We start from the raw sequence: 23,462 nt of genomic DNA, 5'->3' as shown, positions 1-23,462 counted from the left end.
GCCTTGCTTGCTGTAGCATAGACTAGATTCAGACCTGTTGAATCTAGCTTTGTTTGTATAACTTGAGCACTAATCCAGGCCATCTTTTTTGGAGAATGTTCCCTTGCACCCTAGTGGCAGAAGTGTGCAGTTAGAACTTGTCTGATTGAAGATTACTGGAACAGGGCTCAGTTTTGGGCTTTTTTATTGGTTAACTGGTTAATTTGTTTAAATCACTCTGCTCTTGTTTACTACTGTTATATTTAAGTATGTATCTGTTCTCCTGTGTTAAATTGACCTAAACAAAGTTTAAATATCTTTACCATAGTCTGGTTACAGGTTTTGCTGTATTAAGATCTGTTTGTGTGATTCCTGTGTTTTCTGCTATACCATTTTGTGTTGGACAGGGCCTGCCTGCACTCAGTGGAAGTAAGTGAACTGGTCTGGCATAGGGCATTGAGCTAAGAGCTCAGGGACAAGGGTTGATTGGTCAATTCCAGTGTTTCTATTTTACTTTCATTTTTATGGTATTTAAACCCAGCATTTGCATGGGTTTGTGCTTATTTGCCCATTGTGCACCGCCGCTGTACAGTTTTAACCCTTTATGAGGTATTTCATTTGTATTTTTCCCCTTACCAGCACTCCTGTGTGAGTAAGGCCCTAGTCTGTAGGTACTGTATTGATTTTATCCAGCCCTACTCACAACTACGGGTACTCTCTTCACATAGTACCCCTTCTACTATCCCAGATCTCTCTTCCACAGATTCTGATAACCATGGATGGGCAATTTCCTATGGTTTCTTCTGCTAGTCTGGTTGATATGGGCATCCTGAGATAGTGTAGCAACTGCCTTATGTACACAGACAACCCTCTACTACTACCACCTAGGAACACAATATGTGAGAGATGCAGTCACATTAAGAACCTAGAATCCTTGCTGTCTCAGTCACAAGCCAGTACATCTGGCACTGAGAAGGTTGTCTGCACAAACACTACGAACATCACACCTCTAACATCACTCACATCTGTACAACACACTCTTACATATGCGGGCATTCTGAACAAAAACATACCTAAAAAAAAGAGAGACCTTCAAAGCAAAAACACACATGCACATCACAACCCAGAGCACCAAGCATCACACATAGTACACACGTCTGTGTCTCACACTCTCTAGAGTCCAGCCATAAACCCAACATATGAGTCATAGGAGACTCTATCATGAGAGACATAGATGTGCCTCTCACCAGGCTACACAAGGAGAAAGTCACAGTAAGTTGCTTGTCAGGTGCTAGAATCTGCCATATCATGCACGCACTCAAGTCTCTTAACAAGTACTGTTATGACTCTGTCATAGTCCATGTTGGTGTGAATGATTCGAGACGTAGCTCTCTGGACTATAAAGACATGACTGAGCTTGCTGAATGTGCGTCCCAGGCAGGTATGTCCCTAGCCTTAAGCAGCATCATACCCTCACCCAGAATGATACCTCAATACAAACAGAAAATGATTGACTTTAACAACTGGCTTAGTTTCTGGTGTCATTCCAAGGGGATCCAGTACCTGACAGCCTGGGAGGACATGACTGACAGAACACAATGCTCTTCCAGATATGGCCCTCATCTGGGCTTTAGGCTTCTGGCAAAGGCTCTTGCCTCCTCCATAGTGCCTTTTTTAGGCAAAGTCATGAGCACAAAAATACCAACATGAAAAATTCTTATAAATGAAATTTAAAGGTTATGCTGCTAAACACTAGGAGTCTTAGCATGAAACTGCACTTACTGCAAGCAGCTGGAGGATGCTGACATTTGTGCAGTCACTGAAACTTGGTTCAAAGCTGTGGACAGCACCCAACCTTACCAGGTTACTCATCCTACCATACTTTCAGACCCCAAATGAAGGGCTAGAAAGCCAAGGAGGTAGAGTTTCAATATTTATCAAAGACATACACACCTCCAGGCTGGTCAAATGGTATGACGCACAGGAGACACTCAAAGTGCAGTTAACTGTTGATAAAACACCTATTCAAATCATAGCTATCTACAGAACCCCAACCATGACTCAGGACATCCACTCTACCTATCAGGACTTACTTGAATCCATTAAGATTCAACCCTCTACCCTGATACTGGGTGAATTTAACTACCCAACCACAGAGTGTAAGACCTGTTCTAGCCCAAACATGAATACCCAGAGATTCCTCAACTTTGTCAATGTCAATGCATTGGATCAGCTGGTCGACACCCTACGAAAGGTGAAAATATCCTGGGCCTGGTCCTAACCAACATGAGTAGCTAGTGTAGCACTCCTATAGTGCCATCTTCCTCAGACCATAAGGCGATCACTTTTGAAGTCACCATCTCTCCTGACCCCCGCCCCAAGTCAAGGTCAAACAAACTTTTCCAAAGCTGACTATAATCTCCTCAGAGCAGCTATAAGCAGCTTCACAGCCACCGTCCCTTCAGCTGGAACTAGCACTAATGTTCAAGCCTACACCAAAAAACTATATGAGCACCTACACAGCTGTATGAACTCAGCAATACCTGACAGGACCAAATCATCTTCCACAAGGAAGAGTAAACCTGTCTGGTGGACAGCAGCAATAAATAAACTCTATAATAGAAGGAAAACATTGCTGTCAAGGGCCAAGAAGGATCATGTGCCAAGTTGGAAGCAATCTCTCTTTTGTCTGAACAAGCAAATAAGGTCACTGGTGAAATCCTCTAAGGCTAACTTTGAGTCCAAACTGGCCACATCCACCAAGGACAATCATAAGGCCTTCTTCACATATGTCTGCAATCTCAAAGGCAACACCCAAATCTGCTCTGAACTTGTGATCAATAACACCACATACACAAATGCCATAGATATAGCCAACCTGCTGGCAGACAGGTTCAGTGAAAACTTCACCTCCCTGTCCTCCCATCAGTAAACCAGGACATCCCCAGCACCTGCCCCCTTTCCCCTCATCACCAGGGAGCACGTCCTTAATGCCCTCTCAAAGGCAAGAAAATACAGTCTCCATGGGACCCGATAACATCCCTGGTTGTATCCTACATGAACCCAGGCATGAGCTCTCAGCTCCATTAGACACTGTATTCAACCAAAGCCTGAGCACCAGGTACATCCCAGCTGAATGGAGGACAGCCACTGTCATCCCTCTACACAAAGGTGAAGCATCCACTGACCCAGGCAATTATAGGCCCATCAGCCTACCTAGCCTCATCTGCAAGGCCATGGAATGCATTATAATGGACCTTATAAACAAGGACATTGGCAACCTCTAAACACTCGACCCCACACAGTTTGATTATGTCAAAGGGAGATCGTGTCTGTTAAACTTGGTCGACTTCTTTGAAAGCGTCACCAAAGCCATGGACAAGGAGAAGAAGGTGCATAACACCAACTTTGACCTTGCCAAAGCCTTTGACACTATTCCCCATTCGGGTATAATAGACAAACTCTCTTAGCTAGGCATCAACCCGTATGTTACCAGATGGGTAGCTAACTGGCTCACTGCCCAAAGCCCACTCAGTCAAAGTAGGGGAAGCCACCTCTAGTAGTTGACCTGTAATGAGCAGTATACCCCAAGAATCGGTCTTGGGACCTCTACTGTTTGGGATATACTTTTCTGAGGTGCAAGCCGAAACCAGTGGTCTGTGGCTGACCAAGTTTGCAGATGACTGCAAGCCCGGCACTGTCTTAAATTCCCCTAGTGATGTGAATATCCCCCAGGAGGGCCTTACCCCAACTAATGACTGGTACCAGAAGTATGGCCTCAAACTGAATGCCAAGAAATGCATTATTATCCCCTCTAGAGAAAATGTCATTCCCCACTAATTATCAGATTAATAACGTGCTAAGCATGCAATCAGTCGTGAGGGACTTGGGCACCCAGGCTGACAGCAACCTGACTTTTGACCACCACTTTGCCTCCATTGTATGCAAGGCTTTCTACATGGTCCACCTCATAAATAAGGGTATTTCATCCAGGAACAAGGATGTCATAACATCTCTGTACTCCTCCCTCATCGGACCCATTATCGAGTACAATGCCCACTTTAGCATGTACCTTGCCAAGCACATGCAGCAGCTGGAGACCACAGAGGTTCTTGACCAGGATAATCTAGGGTCTCAAACACCTACCTATACAGATAGGCTAAAAGCCCTGTCCCTCTACTCAGTTTTATACAAACTGCTCAGAGGTGACCTGTGTCTGGCATACAAGGCCATTTCAGACCCAGCCTTGATGGTGTTGCTGCATATCCATAAGACAAACTCCACTCATGCAACCCACCAACCCACAAGCAAGGCCTTAACCTGGTCTGTGACATTAATAGAACTTGTTGGCGGGATAGATTTGTGTCCCAAAGACTCTCCCATCTGTGGAATAGACTCCCTCTCCATGTCAAGCAGAGTACTTCTCTCTAGCCCTCTTTAAGAGAAACCTGGACTGGATGGGAAACAGAAAATATACCCCTGGGATCCCACCTGTGTCCCTGCTGGACAGGAGAAACAGATGCTGACTTTGAGGGAACATGGGCGAATTCTTGGCTAGGCTTATAAAGGGCCAATAGCCTAGTATCATCCTATGAACCTATGTACAGTGCTGGTTCATTTATAAAGGTCTTAGCTGTAATAAATACTTTGCAATGACATTGGTTCATAGAAATTTACTAGGCTATTGATCTGTGAAGAACTTAAGAAGACTAGCCTTGCATTCCCAAGGTAGTTTTAGCTGTTATATTTTATATGCAAATAACCCAGAGACAGGCCAAACAAGGGTATGTTGGCACATTTACATATTTCAAAAACAAACACACTGCAATGTATAAAACAAACTGTAAATGAACAAAAAACTCTACTCAAATGACTGCAAGATGGAGCCAAAAAGTATTTAGCACATCCATCCTGTTTTTATTTTAGAACTTCATCAGAATCATTTACATATTTATTTATTTTATTTTATTTTACATTTGTTTACCGGGCTAGTCTAGCTGGATATATGTCGATTTTCAGTAGAGGCCCGGGGAGGAAAGCTCCAAATTATTAGTACATCGATTAATAAAGTGTAACAATAAAAATAAATGCAGATATAATGGTAACAGGAAAACAATTTTTTTTTCTCAGAGATTACTTTTTAAGTAAGTAACATTAACAGGCTATGTGATGTTCATAACAGAGTTCTCTTTACACACACATGTGAAATATAGAAAATCAGTTACTGTGTGATGTGCTTAGCACAATCCACTTTTTTAAAAAACATATTAAAACAGTTACTGTGTGATGTGCTTAGCAAAATCCACTTTATAAAAACATATTTAAATGAGATGATAATAACTGAATGAAGATGAAGGAAAGATAGGAAAGGTATCAGAGATAGTATGGGTTGAGTTTAAGGATTAGATTATTTTCATAGAGGAAGTAGAATAGTTACTGTTATGAAAGAAATGCAGGGATACTCTTATGAAGGAAAGGGAGAGACAGGGGTAAGTAGGCAGTAGGACTTTTATTCCAAATCATAGTGCAAAGAAGTACAAGTGAGAGTCCCCTACTGAGTTACTGGATGTAATTGGGTTCAGGGGGAAGGAAGGAAGACAAGGAAAGAAAAACAGTGTTAGTCTGGGTTAGTGCAGGGGCATAGCCATTTTTTATTGAGATACTTTTTGAGATTTATTTTGAATAGAGGGAGATAAGTCAGAGATGAGATGTCTGAGGGTAATTTATTCCATAGTTTTCCCACTGAGTTGGAGAACAAGCAGTCTCCTGCAGAGTTATTGGGTCTAGTGGTGTTGATCAAGAGTTTTTTAGAAGACCGTAGATGTTTCAGGTTATAATAAGGGGTAATAAGGCTATTGAGTATTGGGGTTTTTGTGGGTTGGTAGAGGGTTTTGTGAGCTATTATTATTGTTGTAGTTGAATCTGATTGGGAAGTTCAAGCCAACCTAGTTGTCTTAGATTAAGGCAATGATGGGTCCTGAATGGGGATCCGGTAGCAAATCTAGCAATGTTATTGTAGCATATAACTAGTTTGTTGAGATTTTTTTTGAGAGATTGGTATAAATAGGGCATGCATAAAGTAAAGTAGAGATCAGATGAGTTCTGGCTAGGGTAATTCTAGTAGCTGGAGTAAGAAATGGTTTGATTCTGTATAAGCTTCCTATTTTTTTTGTTCACAGATTTTACGGTAGAGTTAATGTGATTTTCAAAATTAAGATTATTGTCTATAGTAATTCCTAATAATTTTATGGTGGTGTCTGGAGAAATACTAGTACTGTTATTGGAAGTAATAGTGAAATTTAGGGGGATGTGATTGCGTGTTGATGAAAAGAGTAATAGCTTAGTTTTCTTGGGGTTGAGTAGAAGGCAGTGTTGTGAGAACCATTGTTCTACTGTGTTAAAGGCTTTTTGGGTAAGAGTCTGAAGTTCAGTTTGAGAGGTAGCTGTGCAGATTATAGTGGAGTCATCTGCATATTGAATACAGGTAGTATGAGGGATAGCTGATTGGAGGTTGTTGATAAAGATGGAAAATAGAAGTGGTCCTAAGATGGAGCCTTATGGTACACCTAGAGAGATAGGAAGGTGGTCAGATAGTGAATTTTTCCAGAGTACTGCTTGTTGGCGGTTTTCAAGGTAAGATTTAAACCAAATTATGCTGTGGGGATCAAGTGACAGAGAGAAGAGAATGTGCAAGAGTAGTTGGTGGTTCACCATGTAAAAGGCTATATTTCCCCTATTCCTAAGGGGCAGAGGTGCTAAACCAGGGATAAATTTGCAGTTATCCATCTATTCATCAAAATTACATTTGAATAGAGTCTGGTTTATGTGGAGTAGGAGACTGTCCCACAGGAACAGTATTCTTTGTGATTCCAACAAGTTCTATTTATTTTGCAAAAGAGATTGAGATACCTTGAGTGGATTTTTATGATGCCATTGGACTTGTGACTCTGTAATGGGTCTGACAGAACAAGGTCTGGTGAAGTTCTATATGCAAGACACAGGTTGCCTCTCAAGGCTTTTAGACGGTCTATATAACTTTTATGCTTTAGGCCCTTTATCATTTTTAGTGCAAAAGAGTTGTGGGCGTTGCATTTTCTGACAAGTGCTTGGACAGATGTATACCAAAACGGGCTTTATACTCAATAACAGGCCTAATGAATGCCAAAGTACAATGGAATGATTACATCCCTGGAGCTGGACACAATACTTTTAGATGAAAGCTGTTCAATAAAAATGACTTCCTTACAAAACTGGATACTTGGTGATCAAAGGATAGCTCAGTGTCATTACTGGTTCCCAGATCCCCAACTACAGATTAATTTTCAGGTGTGTTTTATTAATGTGACAGTTACAAGGGGAGTCATGTTTGCCAAAGGGTATGATTATGTACACTTTTTGGCATTTAGTAGTATTCCACTGTTTTGACACTAGCTATATGTTTGGGACAGGCCCTCTTGGAGGTTCCTGGTGTACTTTGGGAAGTCTATGACGGTACCATGTTTGCAGAAGTCTATGTCTCTGGTCAGCCACAAATCCAGGGACTAAACTCTGGGGCACACTGCTAGAGAGAGGTCTTTCGGTTGAGGTATAGCTGGCCACCTTAACCTTCTGGGTTCTGTTTGAGAGCTATAGAAGTATTAGCATTTAGGTTGGACAATTTATCTGCAATACTGGAATGTGGGATGGTATCACATGTGTTTGCGAGCTCTAGATATATGGTGTTCACTATTTTGCCATTGTCCGTTACTTCAGTAATGTCTTCAAAGACTTCAACTAGTTTAAGTAGGCAGGATCTGCACTTGACACATCCAAAAAGGGTTGGGTCAAGAGTCTGTAGTTACCTATATCCATATTTATTAACCCAATAATGATCCTTTCCATAGCCTTACTTCATGACACAGGTAAGGCTTACAGGTCTATAATAACCTTGGTCCCACTTTTGTGTGATCCAGCTCAAAGCCTATTTTTAGTGCATCAGAACTGGGCTGGGTTGAGTTTCTGTAGATTACCTATATCCTTATTATTAATTCCATAATGATCTTTACCATAGCCTTATTATATGAGACTGCTAATGCTTATGGGTCAATAATTACCTGGGTATGCTGAATTCTCATCTTTGTACAAGTGAATGACTGTTGCTTTCCTCCATTCATCTGGCATGAAGCCTGTTTTGAGGTTGCTATTTAGTAGCTTCTGTAAGGAATCAGAAAAGTCATGTTTCAGGCTGACCAGTAGGCAGCTTGACATGTTATTTGCCCCTACAAATGTAGTGTCCTTGGCCTTAAACAGCACCTTCAAAACTTCTTCTGGGAGATTTGTGTGGGGGGGTCTAAACGCGGTAATATGATCTGGGAATACTGTAGGGGAGGGAGTGAAGTACTTAATTTGATCGTTAGTCTTGGTTATGTTCCTTGGGAGAGAGTATGTGACATTTACTATTAACTCTGCATACTGATTGGCATTGTTTGAGAATTTTAACATAATTAAAGACAGCTTTGAGGTTCTCTTTTGTCAGAGTGGCCATTTTACCTCATAATTGGCTTTGGTCAGTTTGAGTAGGGTCCAGAGTTCCTTGTTTACTGCATTTCTGCCATTTTACGAGTTAGCATTCATCTTTGGATAGTTATTTTTCTTTTCATTTTAGAGCATGTTTCCAGGTGGGTTCCACCATAAGGGTTTAATTTTTAATTTGGCATTGTATTTATCTGAAGGGAACAGATGCATCTATGCAGGTGTTTGCATGTGTGTGGAATTTGTCAGTGAAGGACTTTGCATTAGCAGTGGGGTCATCAAGAAGGAAGGGGATTTTGAATTTAGCAAGGTCATCATTTAGAAGATTAGCCTTTGCATAATCTCTGAATAACAAGACATTGGAAGATGCTTCAGGATTCAGTCCTCCAGGATTTTATTGCCCATGGTTGAGGCTAGGACTAACTGGTCCAAGGAATTTGTAATGATGATGTCTGGAAATCTGTGGGTATACATGTTTGAGGGCATACAAGCATCAGTTTATGGAAGGAAAGTTGAAGTCTCTGAGAAGAATGCTGTTGGGCTATACACTAATTAGGTCAGAGGTATGTACCGAGTGGGAATAGAGGGGGGGTCTTACAGTTACCTATGATATGATAAGGGTTTTTATTAACAGTTAGTTGGACATAGAAGAGTTCCAAGTTATTACCTTGCCTAATGAGTCTGGAGATGAAGTTTTTTTTTTTTTATGTAGCCTTTTGAAATGCTGGAACCCACAGTCCCTAAACAGAGACTGAGTGGCCAAAAAACAGTCTTAAACATGATTATTATTAATTTATTTATTTTTTAATTTTACATTTGTTGACCGGGATAGTCCAACTGGATGCATGTTATTTTCAGCGAAGGCCCGGGGAAAAAAACTCCAAGGGTAAGCAGATGCAGCATTACATGTTGTTGTTGTGTCTTTCGGCTTTTCCCGGTTAGGGGTCGCCACAGTGGAACTCCGGTCCGCTAATGATTGGTAGTTGATTTTTACGTGCCGAGTTACCAGCCCTGATGCACAACCTTCAACGAAGGTACGCCCATTCACGCATGTCTCCATGCAGAAGACGGTCTAGTTAGGAATCGAACCGGACAGCGTCTTACTGTGAGGCGACAACGCTACCACAACACCACCACCACGGGATTAGATACAGCATTACATAATACCAGCATTACATATTACAAACAGACTATTTACAGTGATTACATAAGTAAGCAAGTTAAACAAGTTCCACAGGTTAGAATTAATCCTGAGCGTAAATCAGGATTAAATTAAATTACACAGTAAACTGGTTAACAGATTTTTACACATTCTAGAGACAGCTAGCCAGGCTTGATACATTGACATAGCCAGTTAAGTGCCAAATGTTGTTTGAGTCTAGTGTTAAATTGACCTAAGGTAGAAAAGTAAGGTAATATGAGCTGGAAGAGAGTTCCAGGGTCTACTTACAGAGTTTGCAAAGAGAGAGTCACCGGCTGTGTTATTAATTTTGTTAGTCTGAATTAGTAGTTTGTTAGAGGATCGAAGCGGTCTGGGATTGTTATAGGGGGTGATAATATTTTTAAGTGCAGGAGTATTGTCCGGATTATAGAGGATTTTATAGGCCATAACCAGTTGGTTATACTGGATTAGGCTGGGTAGTTCAAACCACCCAAGCTGATTTAGACTGATGCAGTGATGTGTCCTAAAAGGCAGCCCAGTGGCAAACCTGGCAATGTGGTTGTAGCAAATTGAGAGTTTAAGGACAGTCTTGTTTAAATTCGAGAGTAGAGGGGATGCATACAGAAGGGTTGAAAGAAGGTGAGAGCGAGGTATGGCAATTTTAGCTGGAGGGGTTAGGAAGGCTTTTATTCTGTAAAGTGACCCTAATTTTTTATTGATGGTTTTGATAGTTTGGTTAACATGTAGGTCGAATTTTAGATTATTATTATTATATAATCTAGATTATTATCTATGATGACACTAATAATTTTGTAGAGGGGGTCAGGGGAGATTATTGTGCCATCATTTGAATTTATGGTAAAGGTGAAAGCGGTAGACCTACGTGTTGGTGAAAATAACAGCATTTTAGTTTTTTAGGATTTAGGATCAGACGACATTCAGAAAGCCAGTTTTCTATTGTATTAAAGGTGGTCTGGGTAGCTGACCATAACTCTACTGGAGATGTGGCTGAGCAAATCAGAGTAGAGTCATCAACATATTGGATACAGCTGACTTTTGGGATGACAGTATAAAGGCTGTTAATGAAGATGGAGAACAGCAAGGGCCCTAGTATAGAGCCTTGTGGTACTCCAAGAGTGTTAGGTAGAAGATTAGAGAGTTTGTTCTGCCAGAGGACAGCCTGCTGGCGACCATTCAGGTAGGATTGAAACCATTGAAGGGCTCTAGTATCTAGACAGAATATTTGCAGGGTGTAGATTAAAAGTTGGTGATCAACCATATCGAATGCCTTGGAAAGATCCAAGAAGAGGGCTGAAGAAATATAATTATTGTTGAGATTATGATTTATGGTGTTGATAAAGGCTAAGAGGGCTGAAGTAGTGCTGTGATGAGGACAGAAGCCATGCTGAGTGTCTGCCATAAGGTGATTCTGGATTAGGTGGTGCATGAGTTGTCTATGAATACATTTTTCCATAATCTTTGCAAGTGGAGAGAGTATAGCTATTGGCCTATAATTGGAGAATTCAGTAGAGCTGCCTTCTTTGTAAAGTGGGATTACACAGGATATTTTCCAGATGGTGGGAATTTTAGCTTCTACTATGGTTCGATTGATTGGTATTGAGACGAGGTAAGCAATAGCATCAGCTGACTTTTGCAGATACTCGGCAGGGAGTTGATCAGCAGAAAGTGTAGTGGGTTTTAATTTTTCTGATCAAGGTACGGGTAAGTGAACTGGCGACTGGTTGGAAGCTGAACGCGAGTAGGTTTCTAGGGGTGGTACTTTCAGGACCAGAGGAGTTAGGAGGTAGTTGGCTAGCTAGGGCTTGAATTGTCTCAGTAAAGAATTGGTTAAAACTGTCAGAAACATCTTCAGGGGTTTTATCAATAGTAGCAGCAGGGATTGGGGTTGAAGTTTGTCCAGGATGTAGTAAATTATTTAAACCTTCCCAAAACTTCTGAGGGTTATTTTATTTACTGTCTGTAAATTACAATAGTATTGTTGTTTGTCTTGTAAAATGGATTTTTTAGTTTTGTTCCTGGATTGCCTGTATTTAATGTGATCTTGGGGGGGCCTTTAGAAGAATGCCATAAAGCCCATGCTTTGTTTCTAAGGGCAATTTTGAGTTTAGACTCTTTAGAAAGCCATGGCATAGTTTTTGCCTTTGTTCTCTTTGAACGAACAGGTGCATGCAAATCAAGGATCTCAAGGAATTTGTTGTTAAAGTATGCTACTGCTTCCTCTAATGGGAGGTGTTTTAGAATAGACCAATTACATGAGTTTAGTTCTTGCTGGAATTTGGCAGGGTCAAAAGTTTTTATTGTTTCTAACCTTTCTGAGTAAGGGTTGTTGAGAATTAATGGCTTTGTGCTTAATTACATATGTGAGAAGGTGATCGCTTAGGCCATCAGGGAGAGTACCACAGGTGTACAGTTGGGGGTGACTATTTATGAGTACCCAGTCAAGTATGCTTTCTTTTTGGTTGGGTTTACCTATCCTGGTAGGGGTGGATATGATATGTGTAAATGCATGCAGGTTAATATGGGTGGTTGGGGATTCTGAGGAACAGGTGCCCCAGTCTATGATAAAGTCTCCAAATAGTAGGGTTTCTTGGGGGTAGTGACATGACAGCCAGTGCAGGATATCTTCAAGTATAGATATATTGTTGCTTGGGGGGAATGTACATACAGATGATATTAATGCATTTATTTTTATTAAGTTGCAATTTGGTGGCAAGAATCTCTGAGTTATTAATCTGAGGTTGTTGTATAACATCTATGGTGACACTCAACTCAGATTTATAGAGTACAGCTACCCCACCCCCCTTCCTGGAAGCACGATCATCCAGCCTGTGTATGTTGTACCCAAGTGGTAACACTTCATTGTCTGTAGTGTTAGGTTTTAACCAGGTTTCAGATAAACAGAATCTCAGGGGAGTGGACATCCAGAAGTGCATGTAATTCATGTACCTTGTTATTAATGCTTCTAATATTGAGATGACAGGCTAGGAGAGAGTTAGTTGGCCTATTAATTGTAGGCTTGTAGCTTAGATTGCAAGTAGAGGGGGTATGTGTATCTGAAGTGGGTGGGCCAGGGTTGGGGTGAATATCACCATCAAGTATTAGGTTAAGTCTATACTTGGTGATGAACTTCAGGAATGTGTTTATTAGTTTGTGGTAGTGTTTGGATCTAGAGATAATGTGCCTGGGGTTGAGATGTTGATAGACTGAACAAGATGTTGGATAGGACCTGGTACTGTAAGTATGGTTGAAGGTGGGAGGATTTACAGCTGGGGTGATAGTATGGCCTTTTGGGACCTGAAATCCCGTGAGAAACTGGTTTTCATACAAGGTAAAGAGGTATGGTGCAAACAAGAGGGGTAGTAAAGAGTATATCATTATTTGTGATTCAGCTAGTGAGTTAAGGAACTGTTTTACCTGGTGATGCAACACCAGAAGATAGAGTGGTGAGGTAAAGGTACTGGAAGGGGGATGGGAGAATGCCAGAAGAAAGTTAATAGGTGCTATTAAAATGTAGGTAGAAGAATGGGGGTGGGAGGGATTATCCCAGATGAAAGCAGGTAGGATCTATAAAGTGGGAGAGTGACTATAGTACTTTAAATTTAGAGGTACTGGGGGCAGGAGGGGAGCGATTAGCCTGAAATTACCATTTCTCAGGATATTCCCTTTTCTCCAAAGTATGGGAATAAGTTCAGGGGGTGCAGGGGAGCTTGCTCCTCTGCAAAAAAAATTAAAGGATATGAGCAGTCTTAAATATTTATTCTTTCCCTGGGCTTTTGGTCTATTTTTGTTAGCTTGTCAGCACTCAGCATTTTGAGTACTGACATTTCAACAGGAAGCAGTTTTTTTTAAACAATACAAGACTCCATCAACTTTAGTCCTCTGTCCAATGTGATGGGCCTGAAAATGTGACAGGCATTGAAATACTGCACTGATGGAGTACATTCAATGGCCTTGAACCAGGTCTCTGTGATGATGCACATATCTATGTTTTCCAGGGTAAGGAGTGCTTGTAGGAAGTGAAGTTTGTTTTGTTGAGACTCCTAGCATTGAGCAGCAATACCTTAATGTTATTTGGATTGTGTTTAGTTAAGTTGGAACCTTTAGAAGACTGACACTGTCTAAAACTGCACTATGGAGGTGAACAAAGATTTCGTTAATATACAAAAGTTTTAAGCACAGAGGGGCAGGCCATCACATCCTACCACACTGATATATATATATATATATATATATATATATATATATATATATATATATATAGATAGATAGATACGTGAAATCAATAACCTTTTGTTTGTATTGCAGCATCATTCATGGTGATGGTAGAATACTGCTTAAGGTTAGGTTCATACGAGCCTCAGACACACACGCTCTATCATGTGTCTCTTCAAAGAGGGCAGAGAAGTGCATCTCTAGTAATTTATACCTATATGTACTATGACTGTGTCATATGTGTTCTTGTGGTGCAAGGACTTGAGTGTTCATGTGATGTGGCAAATCCTGGCACCTTAACTTCAACTAACTGCGACCCACTATTTACACAGCCTGGTAAGTGGTGTACTGATGTGTCTCACTATTGAGTCACCTAAGATTAACATATTGGATTATGTGGAGGTTTGCCTTAATGGCATTTGAACAGAGTAAGTGTGCCTCTTAGCTATAAACTTCATGGTAGGTACTGAATGTGATGACAAGCTCAGAGTCAGTGTCTCTCTCAGACATGGCAGGTACTGAATGTGATGTCACATGACCACTACATGTCCAGGACATAGCTAGGCATTCCATTTTTTCTCCCACTACAGTTCATGTTTCTCTAAGATACTATTAGAATCACTTCCTCTGATCTTCAAATGTAAATTTTCCAATACACTGGATAAAAAATGCATACTTCTTACATTCCTTAGTGTGTCTGTAGACTCCATTATTTTCACCCAGTTTTCCAATGGCATAATTATGCTCATAAATCCACTGTGCCAGCTTATGCTGGGTTTTTCCAGTCCGGAAAGTGTTAACAGCCACAGCAAGTGCCCACATCTGTAATTACAGCAAAGAATAGTTGTGTAAGAACTTACCATAACCTTAGATGTCCTTCTCTTCCATGTTGCAGTATTCATAACAGCAGGAGTTGCTGCCAGCAGTGCCGCCTTCCAGCCAGTATACCAAAGTCTTTGCTCCTGAAGGGTACGTGTGATGTCCCTTGTCAGGGCCATACACTGACGTAGGGTATAAAGGTGATGTCTGCACGCACCCTCCTCAGAATAAACTGCCACATACAGTAGTACAGGGTAGAAGGGTCCCAAGGGAGCCCTTAGAATTACATGTAGGCTAGAGTCAGGGAAGAAGGTAGTTTGTGTTTATTGGAGAAATTTGGGGCTAGAAAAGTTATGTCCCAACAAGTCAGTATGGCAAGTAAGATGTTAAAGGTAGGGGGGCAGGTGGGAGGGATTGAATCCTGCAACATGGAAGAGTAGGACATCTAAGGTTATGGTAAGTTCTTACACAACTATTCTATGTCCTTCTATTCACATGTTACAGTATTCATAACAGTAGGGAGAGTACCAGAGCTTTTAGGTATGGTTCTGGGTGGAGGATTGGACTCCCTGGTCAATGAGTCCTTTGGAGGACAGGCCTGGCAAACCCTGCCCTAGCTCTAGAGACTAGGTCTAGTTTGTAATGCTTGGTAAAGGTGTGGACAGAAGTCCAGCTGGCAGCTTCCAGGATGGAAGTGTAGTAAATTCCTTTGAAAAAAGCAGCTGAGGAAGCAGCTGCCCTGGTAGAGTGGGGTTTGACTGGACTATGCAGGAATTTTCCACGGTAAGAGTAGCATAAGGTAATGGATTTAGAAATCCATGAAGAAATGGTTTGCTTGGAGACTGCCTTCCCTAGAGCTCTCAGGTGGAAGGAGATGAAAAGTTGATCTGACTTTCTGATGGGTTTGGTTTTGTCTAGGTAGTACTTCAGTTGTCTGTGGACATCCAAGGAATGGAGAGTCCTTTCTGAGGAAATTTGTGGTTGAGGGTAGAAAACCTGTAGAATTAATGGTCTGGTTTAGTGAAAGTTCATTAACTACCTTCGGCAGGAAGGAAGGGCTGGTCCTTAGAGTAACTCCGTCCTTGTAGAAAATAAGGTAGGGAGAGGTAACCATGAAGGCTTATACCTCTGATACCCTCCTGGCAGATGTAAGGGCCACTAGCAGAACTGTTTTTTAGTGTGCATAGCTTCAGGGACACTGAATGAGCTGGTTCAAAGGGTGGCAATGCAAGTTTTTCTAGAACAAAGGTTTAGGTCCCTGGAGTGTGTGGCACGGAGGGATTGGGATTTCTTTTGGTATACCATATCTAACAGCTCTGGGTCAGACATGGCTTTGTAAGTCAAGCAAAGATTGCCTCTAAGTAGGTGATATGAGAGAGAGTACAGCTGGAGTTTTTTTGAGTCTGTCGATATATGGTATGTGTCTAAGGCCTAAGATCCTCTTAGTGAGGTATTTTTGTGGCCTTTCAAGTTGTAGTAGGTGTCTAGTGAGGTACATACCAAATGGGGCGTTGTATTCTATAATAGGTCTAATAAGGGACAGTATAGAGGGATTATGACCTTTTTCTTCCTGGATGAGAAACCTTTTGTAATGAGATGTGCCACACAGGACTTTCTGACTACAGTGACAATGTGGTTATCAAAGGAGAGGTTGCTGTCAACCTGTGTCCCCAGGTCTCATCACACATTCGGTGTTTAGTGGACTATGGCCTGTGTGGTAGTTGGTAGTTCATGGGCACCAAACTTTTCCCAAAGAGAATGACAATGCACTTTTTGGCACTGAGCTTAAGGCCATGGTTTTTCGCACCAGTCATTGGTCTCAGTGAGGCCTTTTTGTAGAATGCCTACATCAGTTGGAGAATCAATAATGGCTCCCAGTTTGCAGTTCTCTGCGAGCTTGGTCAACCAGAGTCCCTTTGTGTTAGCTTGAACTTCAGAGAAGTAGATGCCAAACAGGAGAGGACCTAGGACCGATCCCTGTGGGTCACCACTTGTAGCTGGTCGGTAGTCAGATTTGCAGTCGGCTATTTTCACAGTGTGGGTTCTATCAGTGAGCCAGTAAGCAACCCATCTTATGACAAAAGGATTTATGCCTAGTTTAGTGAGTCTATCTATGATTCCTGAGTGAAGGATGGTGTTGAAAGCCTTGGCAAGATCTAGGTAGGCTGTGTGAACTACCTTGCCTTCATCCACAGCTCTGGTGACAGACTCGAAGAAGTCTATCAGGTTGAGCAGGCATGATCTACCTTTCACAAACCCAAACTGCGTGGGGGTCCAGAGTTAAAGTTTCCCTATGTCCATGTTAATAAGGTCCATGATGATGCGCTCCACAGGCTTATGTATCAGACTCATCAGGCTAATGGGGCATAGTTCCAGGGTCTGTAGTCACTCCCCCTTTGTGGAGTGATATGACCGTAGCAGTGCACCATTCAGTAGGAACAAAGTCTGAAATGAGGCTGTGATTGAACAGGGTACTCAGGTGTGGTGCCAGTTCACTTTGTAGTTCATGTAGAACACAGCCAGGGATATTATCAGGTCCTGTGGAAGCTGTATTCCTGGCTTTGGACAGTGCGTTTTTTACCTGTATAGCCATGAAAATAGGGACTTGGCATTCCTCAGGTATTGTGATAGGCGCTTTAGGGGGTGAAAGTTCACACTGAACCTGCCAGCCAATATGTTGGCAATATCAGTTGGTTCTGTATATGTATTTTCATTGTGCTATAATTCAGAGCAGATCTGAGTATTGCCATGTAAATTCCTGACATAACTATACAATGCCTTGTGGTTGTCTTTGGAATCTGCAGCAATTTTGTTTTTGTAGCTAGCCTTAGAGGATTTGATGAGAGATCTCACTTTTTCGCTGAGGCTAACAAGGGAGTTTTTCCAGTCTTGGGACTTCACCCTTTTCTGCAACAGTTTTTTCCTTCTGTTGTACTGTTTGTTAATGGTAGGGGACCACCGGACTGGCTTCCTTTTTTTTTGGAGGAGACTGTCTTGGTTCTGTTTGGTATGACCCATTCCATGCACTGTGTATGTGCTCATACAATGCACTGGTGTATGATTCAGGTCATGGACCTATTTTCCATTTGCATGGGCATCATAACGTTAGCCACCTCTGTTTTTAGAAGCCCAAAATTGGCTTTGGAGAACTTTTTTTTAGGGTGGTTTCCTTTGGTAGGGGGTGAGAGTAAGATGTGGATATCCATGGTGATCAGCTTGTGGTCAGATATGACCAGGGAGGAGTTGATTACTGGTGTACAGCAACGGTAGCCCATGTTCATAATGACCAGGCCAAGGATGTTTCTATCCCTGGTGGGGGTAAGAATGAGTTGGTCCAGGGCATTGGAATTAACGAATTCCAGAAAATGTTGAGCAAGTGTGGTGGTACAGAAGTAATTTTCCCAGTTAATGGAGGGGTAGTTAAAGTCTCCTAGTATAAGTGTATTGGGTTGTACCCTAATATTTTTCAGTGTGTTTAGGAATGTGGAGTGGGAACCTTGGGACATGGTGGGGGATCTATAGCAGGCTACAACCTGGGTTGCAGTTGTACCCAGTGTTCGTTGTACCTGAAGTATCTCTGATGCGTTACGTTGGGCTACTAGTCTGGAGGTGTTAATATCCTTTATGAATATGGAGATACCACTGCCTTTAGTGCTTCAGTCCAGGTTTAGGGGTTGAAAGGTGTGGTATGAATTATAGTCTGGTAGTGCTGGGGGTGCTCTCCTGAGCCTTGAACCATGTCTCGGACACTGCACAGATGTCAATGTTCTCCATTTTAAGGAGTGCTTCAAGGGAGTGCATTTTGAGATTTAGACTTTTAGCGTTGAGTAGCATAACCCTCAGATTTCATTTGCTTGTAGCTTTTATGGTGGAAATTTTGTCTTCAGGAGATTGCCTAAAAAAGGCACTATAGGTGTAGCAAGAGCCTTGGCCAGTATCCAGAATCCCAGGGGTGACAGGAGCAGGTCATTTCTGGCGAAGCATTAAGGTCTGTCAATTATTTCGTCCCATGTAGACAGATACTGGATTCCCTTAGAATGATACCAGAAACTTAGTCAATTGCTAAAATCAGTCATTTTCTGCTTGTACTGTGGTATCATTTTGGGTGATGGTAAGTTGCTACTCAGAGCTAGGGTCATACCTGTCTGGGCTACAAGATCAGAGAGCTCCTCTATGTCTCTTTTCATGTAGTCCAGGGAGGTACGTCTCAGGTCGTTCACACCAACATGGACAATGACAGTCATATTTATACCTGTTGTGGAGTGACCTAAGTGTGTGCATTATGTGGCGGATCCTGGCACCTAACAGGTAGCTAACCAGGAAGGTAACTTTCTCCTTATTCAACCTAGTGAGTGGGATGACTAGTGTATTGGGTAAGTTGATTTGCCTTAGGGCCTTTGGTTCAGTGGCACACTGTTTATGTGAGCTATGTGCCTCATGGTTTATGCTAGGATGTGGTGATTGTTTGCATTTCTGCCTCAGAGGACTCTTTTGTTGGGGCAAATTTTTATTGAGAGTCCCCACAAAAGTAGGTGTGTGTTCTGTGTTACTATGTGAAGGTTGTGGTGGTGTATGTTCTGGAGGGCTATGTGTTGAATGTGGTGTAGTGCAGGTGTTAACCTTCTCCTCTTAGGTTCATAGGTAGGTACTAGGCTATCGGCCCAAGGGCCTACGTAAGCCTAGCCAACAAGATTCCCTGGCTTGCGCCACCCAAGAAAGTTATTTTCCTGTGCCACTGTCGAGCAGAGACACAGAAGTGATCCCCGGGGTGTACTTCCTGTTTCCCATCCACTCATCAAGATTTTTCTTGATAAGTGCTAATGAAGAACTTTGCTTGACATAGATGGGTAGCCTGTTCCAGAGTATGGGAAGTCTCTGGGACAGAAATCTATCCCTCCAGCATGTCCTGTTTATTGTGGTGACAAGGTTTAGGTCCCCAGAGCATGTAGCTCGGAAGGATTGGGATTTCTTTAGGTGTAGCATGTCCAACAGCTCTGGGTTTGACATAGCTTTATATGTTAGCAGAGATCACCTCAGAGTAGGCAATATGCTACGGAGTAAAGCTGGAGCTTTTTGAGGTAGTCAGTGTAGGGCATTTGTTTGAGGCCAGTAATCCTCTTTGTGAGGTACTTCAGTGGACTTTCCAGCTGCTGCAGATGTCTTGTGAGGTACATTCTTGACTGGCTAATCCAGTCTTGGCTGGAGAGCGCTTGGCTTCCAAGTCATAGTGTTGGGAGGTAGGAGGAGAGGGTTGTCTGTGTACATGAGGCAGTTCCTACATTGCCTCAGGATGCCCAAGTTCACCAGGTTGACAGGAGAAAGCACAGGGAACTGACCTTCAGACATGTCTGGATAGGTGCTCAATATATTAACTACTGAAGCTGTTTTCTTACTTTCCTTTATGGAGAGTTTAGTGCTGGTAGCAGTGTATATGCTACAGTAAATGCTACAAGAAGTTCTGAGCAAATGCTGGACTTGAATAGTCTAGTTTGAATGCAAAAAGATGAAAACTGGCAAGATTTAAGGGAAAATTTGAAGATTAGACTTTCTGGATAATTAGAATTTCTGTAATAGTTTACCCTAGCTTAGCGGCGCTACATGTCACGCAAACACAGGTTTTGCTGTTGTTCATTATTTTTAAAATGAAAGTTAGAATTTCTGATCATGGGTGCATTTTACATTCCTCTATGTCTCTTAACCTATCCATCGTCAAATCTGGCACTTCAATCCTATAACACCTACACCTATATTTCTTAAGACCACAATCTATAGCAAATATGTGTTCATCTGACATGAGCCTGGAAATTTTGACAGCGACTCTTGACATCATCTTTGAAATGCTTAGGGTGAAAAACTCCTATTGTGCAGGCACATATTTTGGAATGTGGGCTTCCTAACAAATTATTATTTAAGTTGCTTTGATCGTTTTTAAAACAGACACATCTAAAAAATATATCTTGTCTGTTGCAATATTATGCGCAGATTTAAAAAGCCTTGCATTCTTTTCTTCAAACAATTTTACCCAGTGTCTGCTTCTTTCCAAGAACTAGTATCTGGCAGATGTTTACTATTAAATTTGGATATGCATAAGTTCAATGAAGATCTCAAAGAAGTTACACAACCTGGGCTAAAGACGCAGGTCTACTGTTTAATATAACAAAATGCAAAAATGCTGTTTGGTAAATGTATCCGTAATTACCAAATCATGCTGAATATTTTGATAAAAACTTAACAGGTATCCTGAATAAAAGACCTTTTGGAAATAATCAAAGGTAAGGTATAGAGTGTATTCATAATATTAAAAGTAAGATATTACAGCAAGACATGCTTTTTTTTAAATCTGTGGCTACAAGAGATCCGGTTAATCTAGCAGTCGTATCTAAAATCTTAATAAGACATTACTAGACACCATTTTGTGTGTGTAACCTTACTCCAGTAAAGCAACTTGAATATGTGCAACATGAGTTTACTAAATTAATTCCATCAATTAGATGAAAGACACAAACAGACTGATGAAGTATGTGATTATCTATTACAGTTAATACAAGATAAGTTGCGTTTAGCTTGTCAGGATTTAATGATCAACATTATGGAACAGATGTCCTCTAGGGGTGAAAATTACTAGCAACGTTAGAGTTTTTTTCATCTGAAATTAGATTAGTGAGTAGGAGACAACTTACAATTGTACAGAAGCAGTTTTTCTACATGGTCTTGCAGTCTGAACGTTGGTCTTTAGAAAGTGTGAAATAAGGAATGGGATTGCCTTCACTGGCAATGCAAACAGGTACACAGCGGTGATGGATTGTGGGGGGGGGGGGGCTAGATTCTGTGAAGGATCTGGAAAAAAACAACCAAATCAATAGAGTGTTTTTTAATTTATTCATATTTTAACTGAGTAGGTGAACTGATCCATCTCACTCAGACCCTTTTTAAGAAAACCCTGTACACAACAGCAAAGGTAAATGAAATACATATGGACAGTTCATGGTAGGTGGGAGAAAACCCAGGCAGTAAGAACATAAAAGCTCCACACAATGACTGATAGTTAGGCTTGAACCTCAGATTACACAGCTGAGAAGCAGATTACTAATTGGTGTTTACTGAAGACAAATGCAAAGTACAACATTTGAGCCACAGCAACCCTGGTGTGGATTATTATTGGGGGAGGGCAGCAAACAGCACAAGACTGGGGACAGGGTGAATTACACTTAGAATGAACCAAAAAAGAAATCTGTTGAAAAAAAAAAGTGGCAGCAGCAAACAGAATAATTGGGTGTATCTTCAGAGGGATAAACCCCAAAAGCAATGAGATGCTGTCTTCATTCTACAAGGCCCCTGGTTAGGAAACAGGCTCCAGAAGGAAAGTATTGTTTTCATTCTATAGGGTCCCTGGCTAGGAGACATACTCCAGAAGAAAGAAGACATTTTTTTCACTCTACAAGGCCACTGATCAGACCACTTGCTGTTATAACTGTGTGCGGTTATGAAAACCATTCAGAGAAATGGAGCCGAAGGAAGGAGCTCAGAGAAAAGCTAGAAATGTATGAAGCAGGAATAAAAGAGATACAACCAATTGTTCCAGCTGCTGGAGCTGTTTTCACTATGGAATAAGAGAGACAAACAGGTACATAATGTGGGTACAGAAAACCATGTCAAAGGACAGGAGAGAACACAGAAATGGGCTAAATCCATGCATCTCTGAAAATACGTTTATACAGTCATGGAGTGGGCAGTGAACAAAGCATCTGCAGAGACATGTAACAAATGGAAATGGTAAGGGAGAATGTCGAGATGGGGATGATGAGAAAGTTAAACTAATTTAAAGGTTACTGCATAGTTTTTTTGTTTCCTTCTGCTATTAAATCTATTGAATGTAATATAAAAGATCTTCAGATATAGTCCCTTGAATTAATTGCAAAGTATCACCAGGTTACACAATATTAAAGTTAATAGGCAAAAAATAATCACCTTCCTTTTAAAGTATCAAGCTCTATCATTCATTACAAAGAAAAAAAAATACATACCTGTAAAAATAGTATTTGGACACACGCTGGCAAAAATCGTCAATCAGAAGGGTGTTCAGGACAAGATCGGTTCACTTCAAACCAGGAATCTATACAGCTGATTTAAAAAGACAAGAGACATAGTATTAACATTATCTTCTATATTGCATAAGATGACTTTTTTCAAATGCTTCCCATTTTTCTGAAATCTCAATTTTCACAGCCACCTTTTCACAAAACAATAGGCAGTTCTATAACAAGTTGAGACATCAAACAAAAGCACTAAAATAAACATTTTTTTCATTAAAAAGAAACAAAAGTTATGTACTTCACAGAATGGCAGATATATATGGTCATGGTTCATGCTCTAATCATTTTGGCAGAAATGTGAACTCTTTGCCTGCTCAGTAAAAAAAAAAAACTTTGTCAGCCTGTTCTACTAGGTAGACACCATTTTCTCCAGATCTGCAGCACACTGCTCATAAATGGACCACACACTACACACAGTAGCACCCCCTCCCAATACAAACCTCTCATGAATCAAAAGAAAGGCAGGCCCCTGTATGCAGGCCAGGAAGGGGGGAAGACACGTTAAAGAGGTTGAATCATGACCATGTAGATCTATCTTTATGGCAAGAACACAGCTTCCATATCTGACATGGTCTGGTACATCCTCTTAAAGCTCCAGGACACAGTCCCCAGCTAACCCTCCTGGATGACAGCATGAAAGGATCTCTCAAATGACCAAAGCCCCA

At 41.3% G+C, this 23,462-nt stretch overlaps 1 protein-coding gene across 2 annotated transcripts in view; it reads right to left on the bottom strand.

Annotated features, from left to right (window-relative positions):
• Positions 1–23,462, bottom strand: part of ZNRF1 (zinc and ring finger 1) — a 1,280,919-nt gene that overhangs the window by 250,074 nt on the left and 1,007,383 nt on the right. For both annotated transcript variants that reach the window (XM_044081218.1, XM_044081219.1), the window contains one exon: positions 22,729–22,825. In XM_044081218.1, the coding sequence (XP_043937153.1) occupies positions 22,768–22,825 (58 nt within the window). In that variant the 3' untranslated portion in view covers positions 22,729–22,767. The remainder of the gene's footprint in view (positions 1–22,728; positions 22,826–23,462) is intronic.

Source organism: Protopterus annectens, chromosome 8.part0 (assembly GCF_019279795.1).
Source record: "Protopterus annectens isolate FY-2018-M chromosome 8.part0, PAN1.0, whole genome shotgun sequence".
NCBI lineage: Eukaryota > Metazoa > Chordata > Ceratodontiformes > Protopteridae > Protopterus > Protopterus annectens.
Note: the sequence above shows the minus strand (reverse complement) of the source record. Positions and strands in the feature narration are given on the sequence as shown.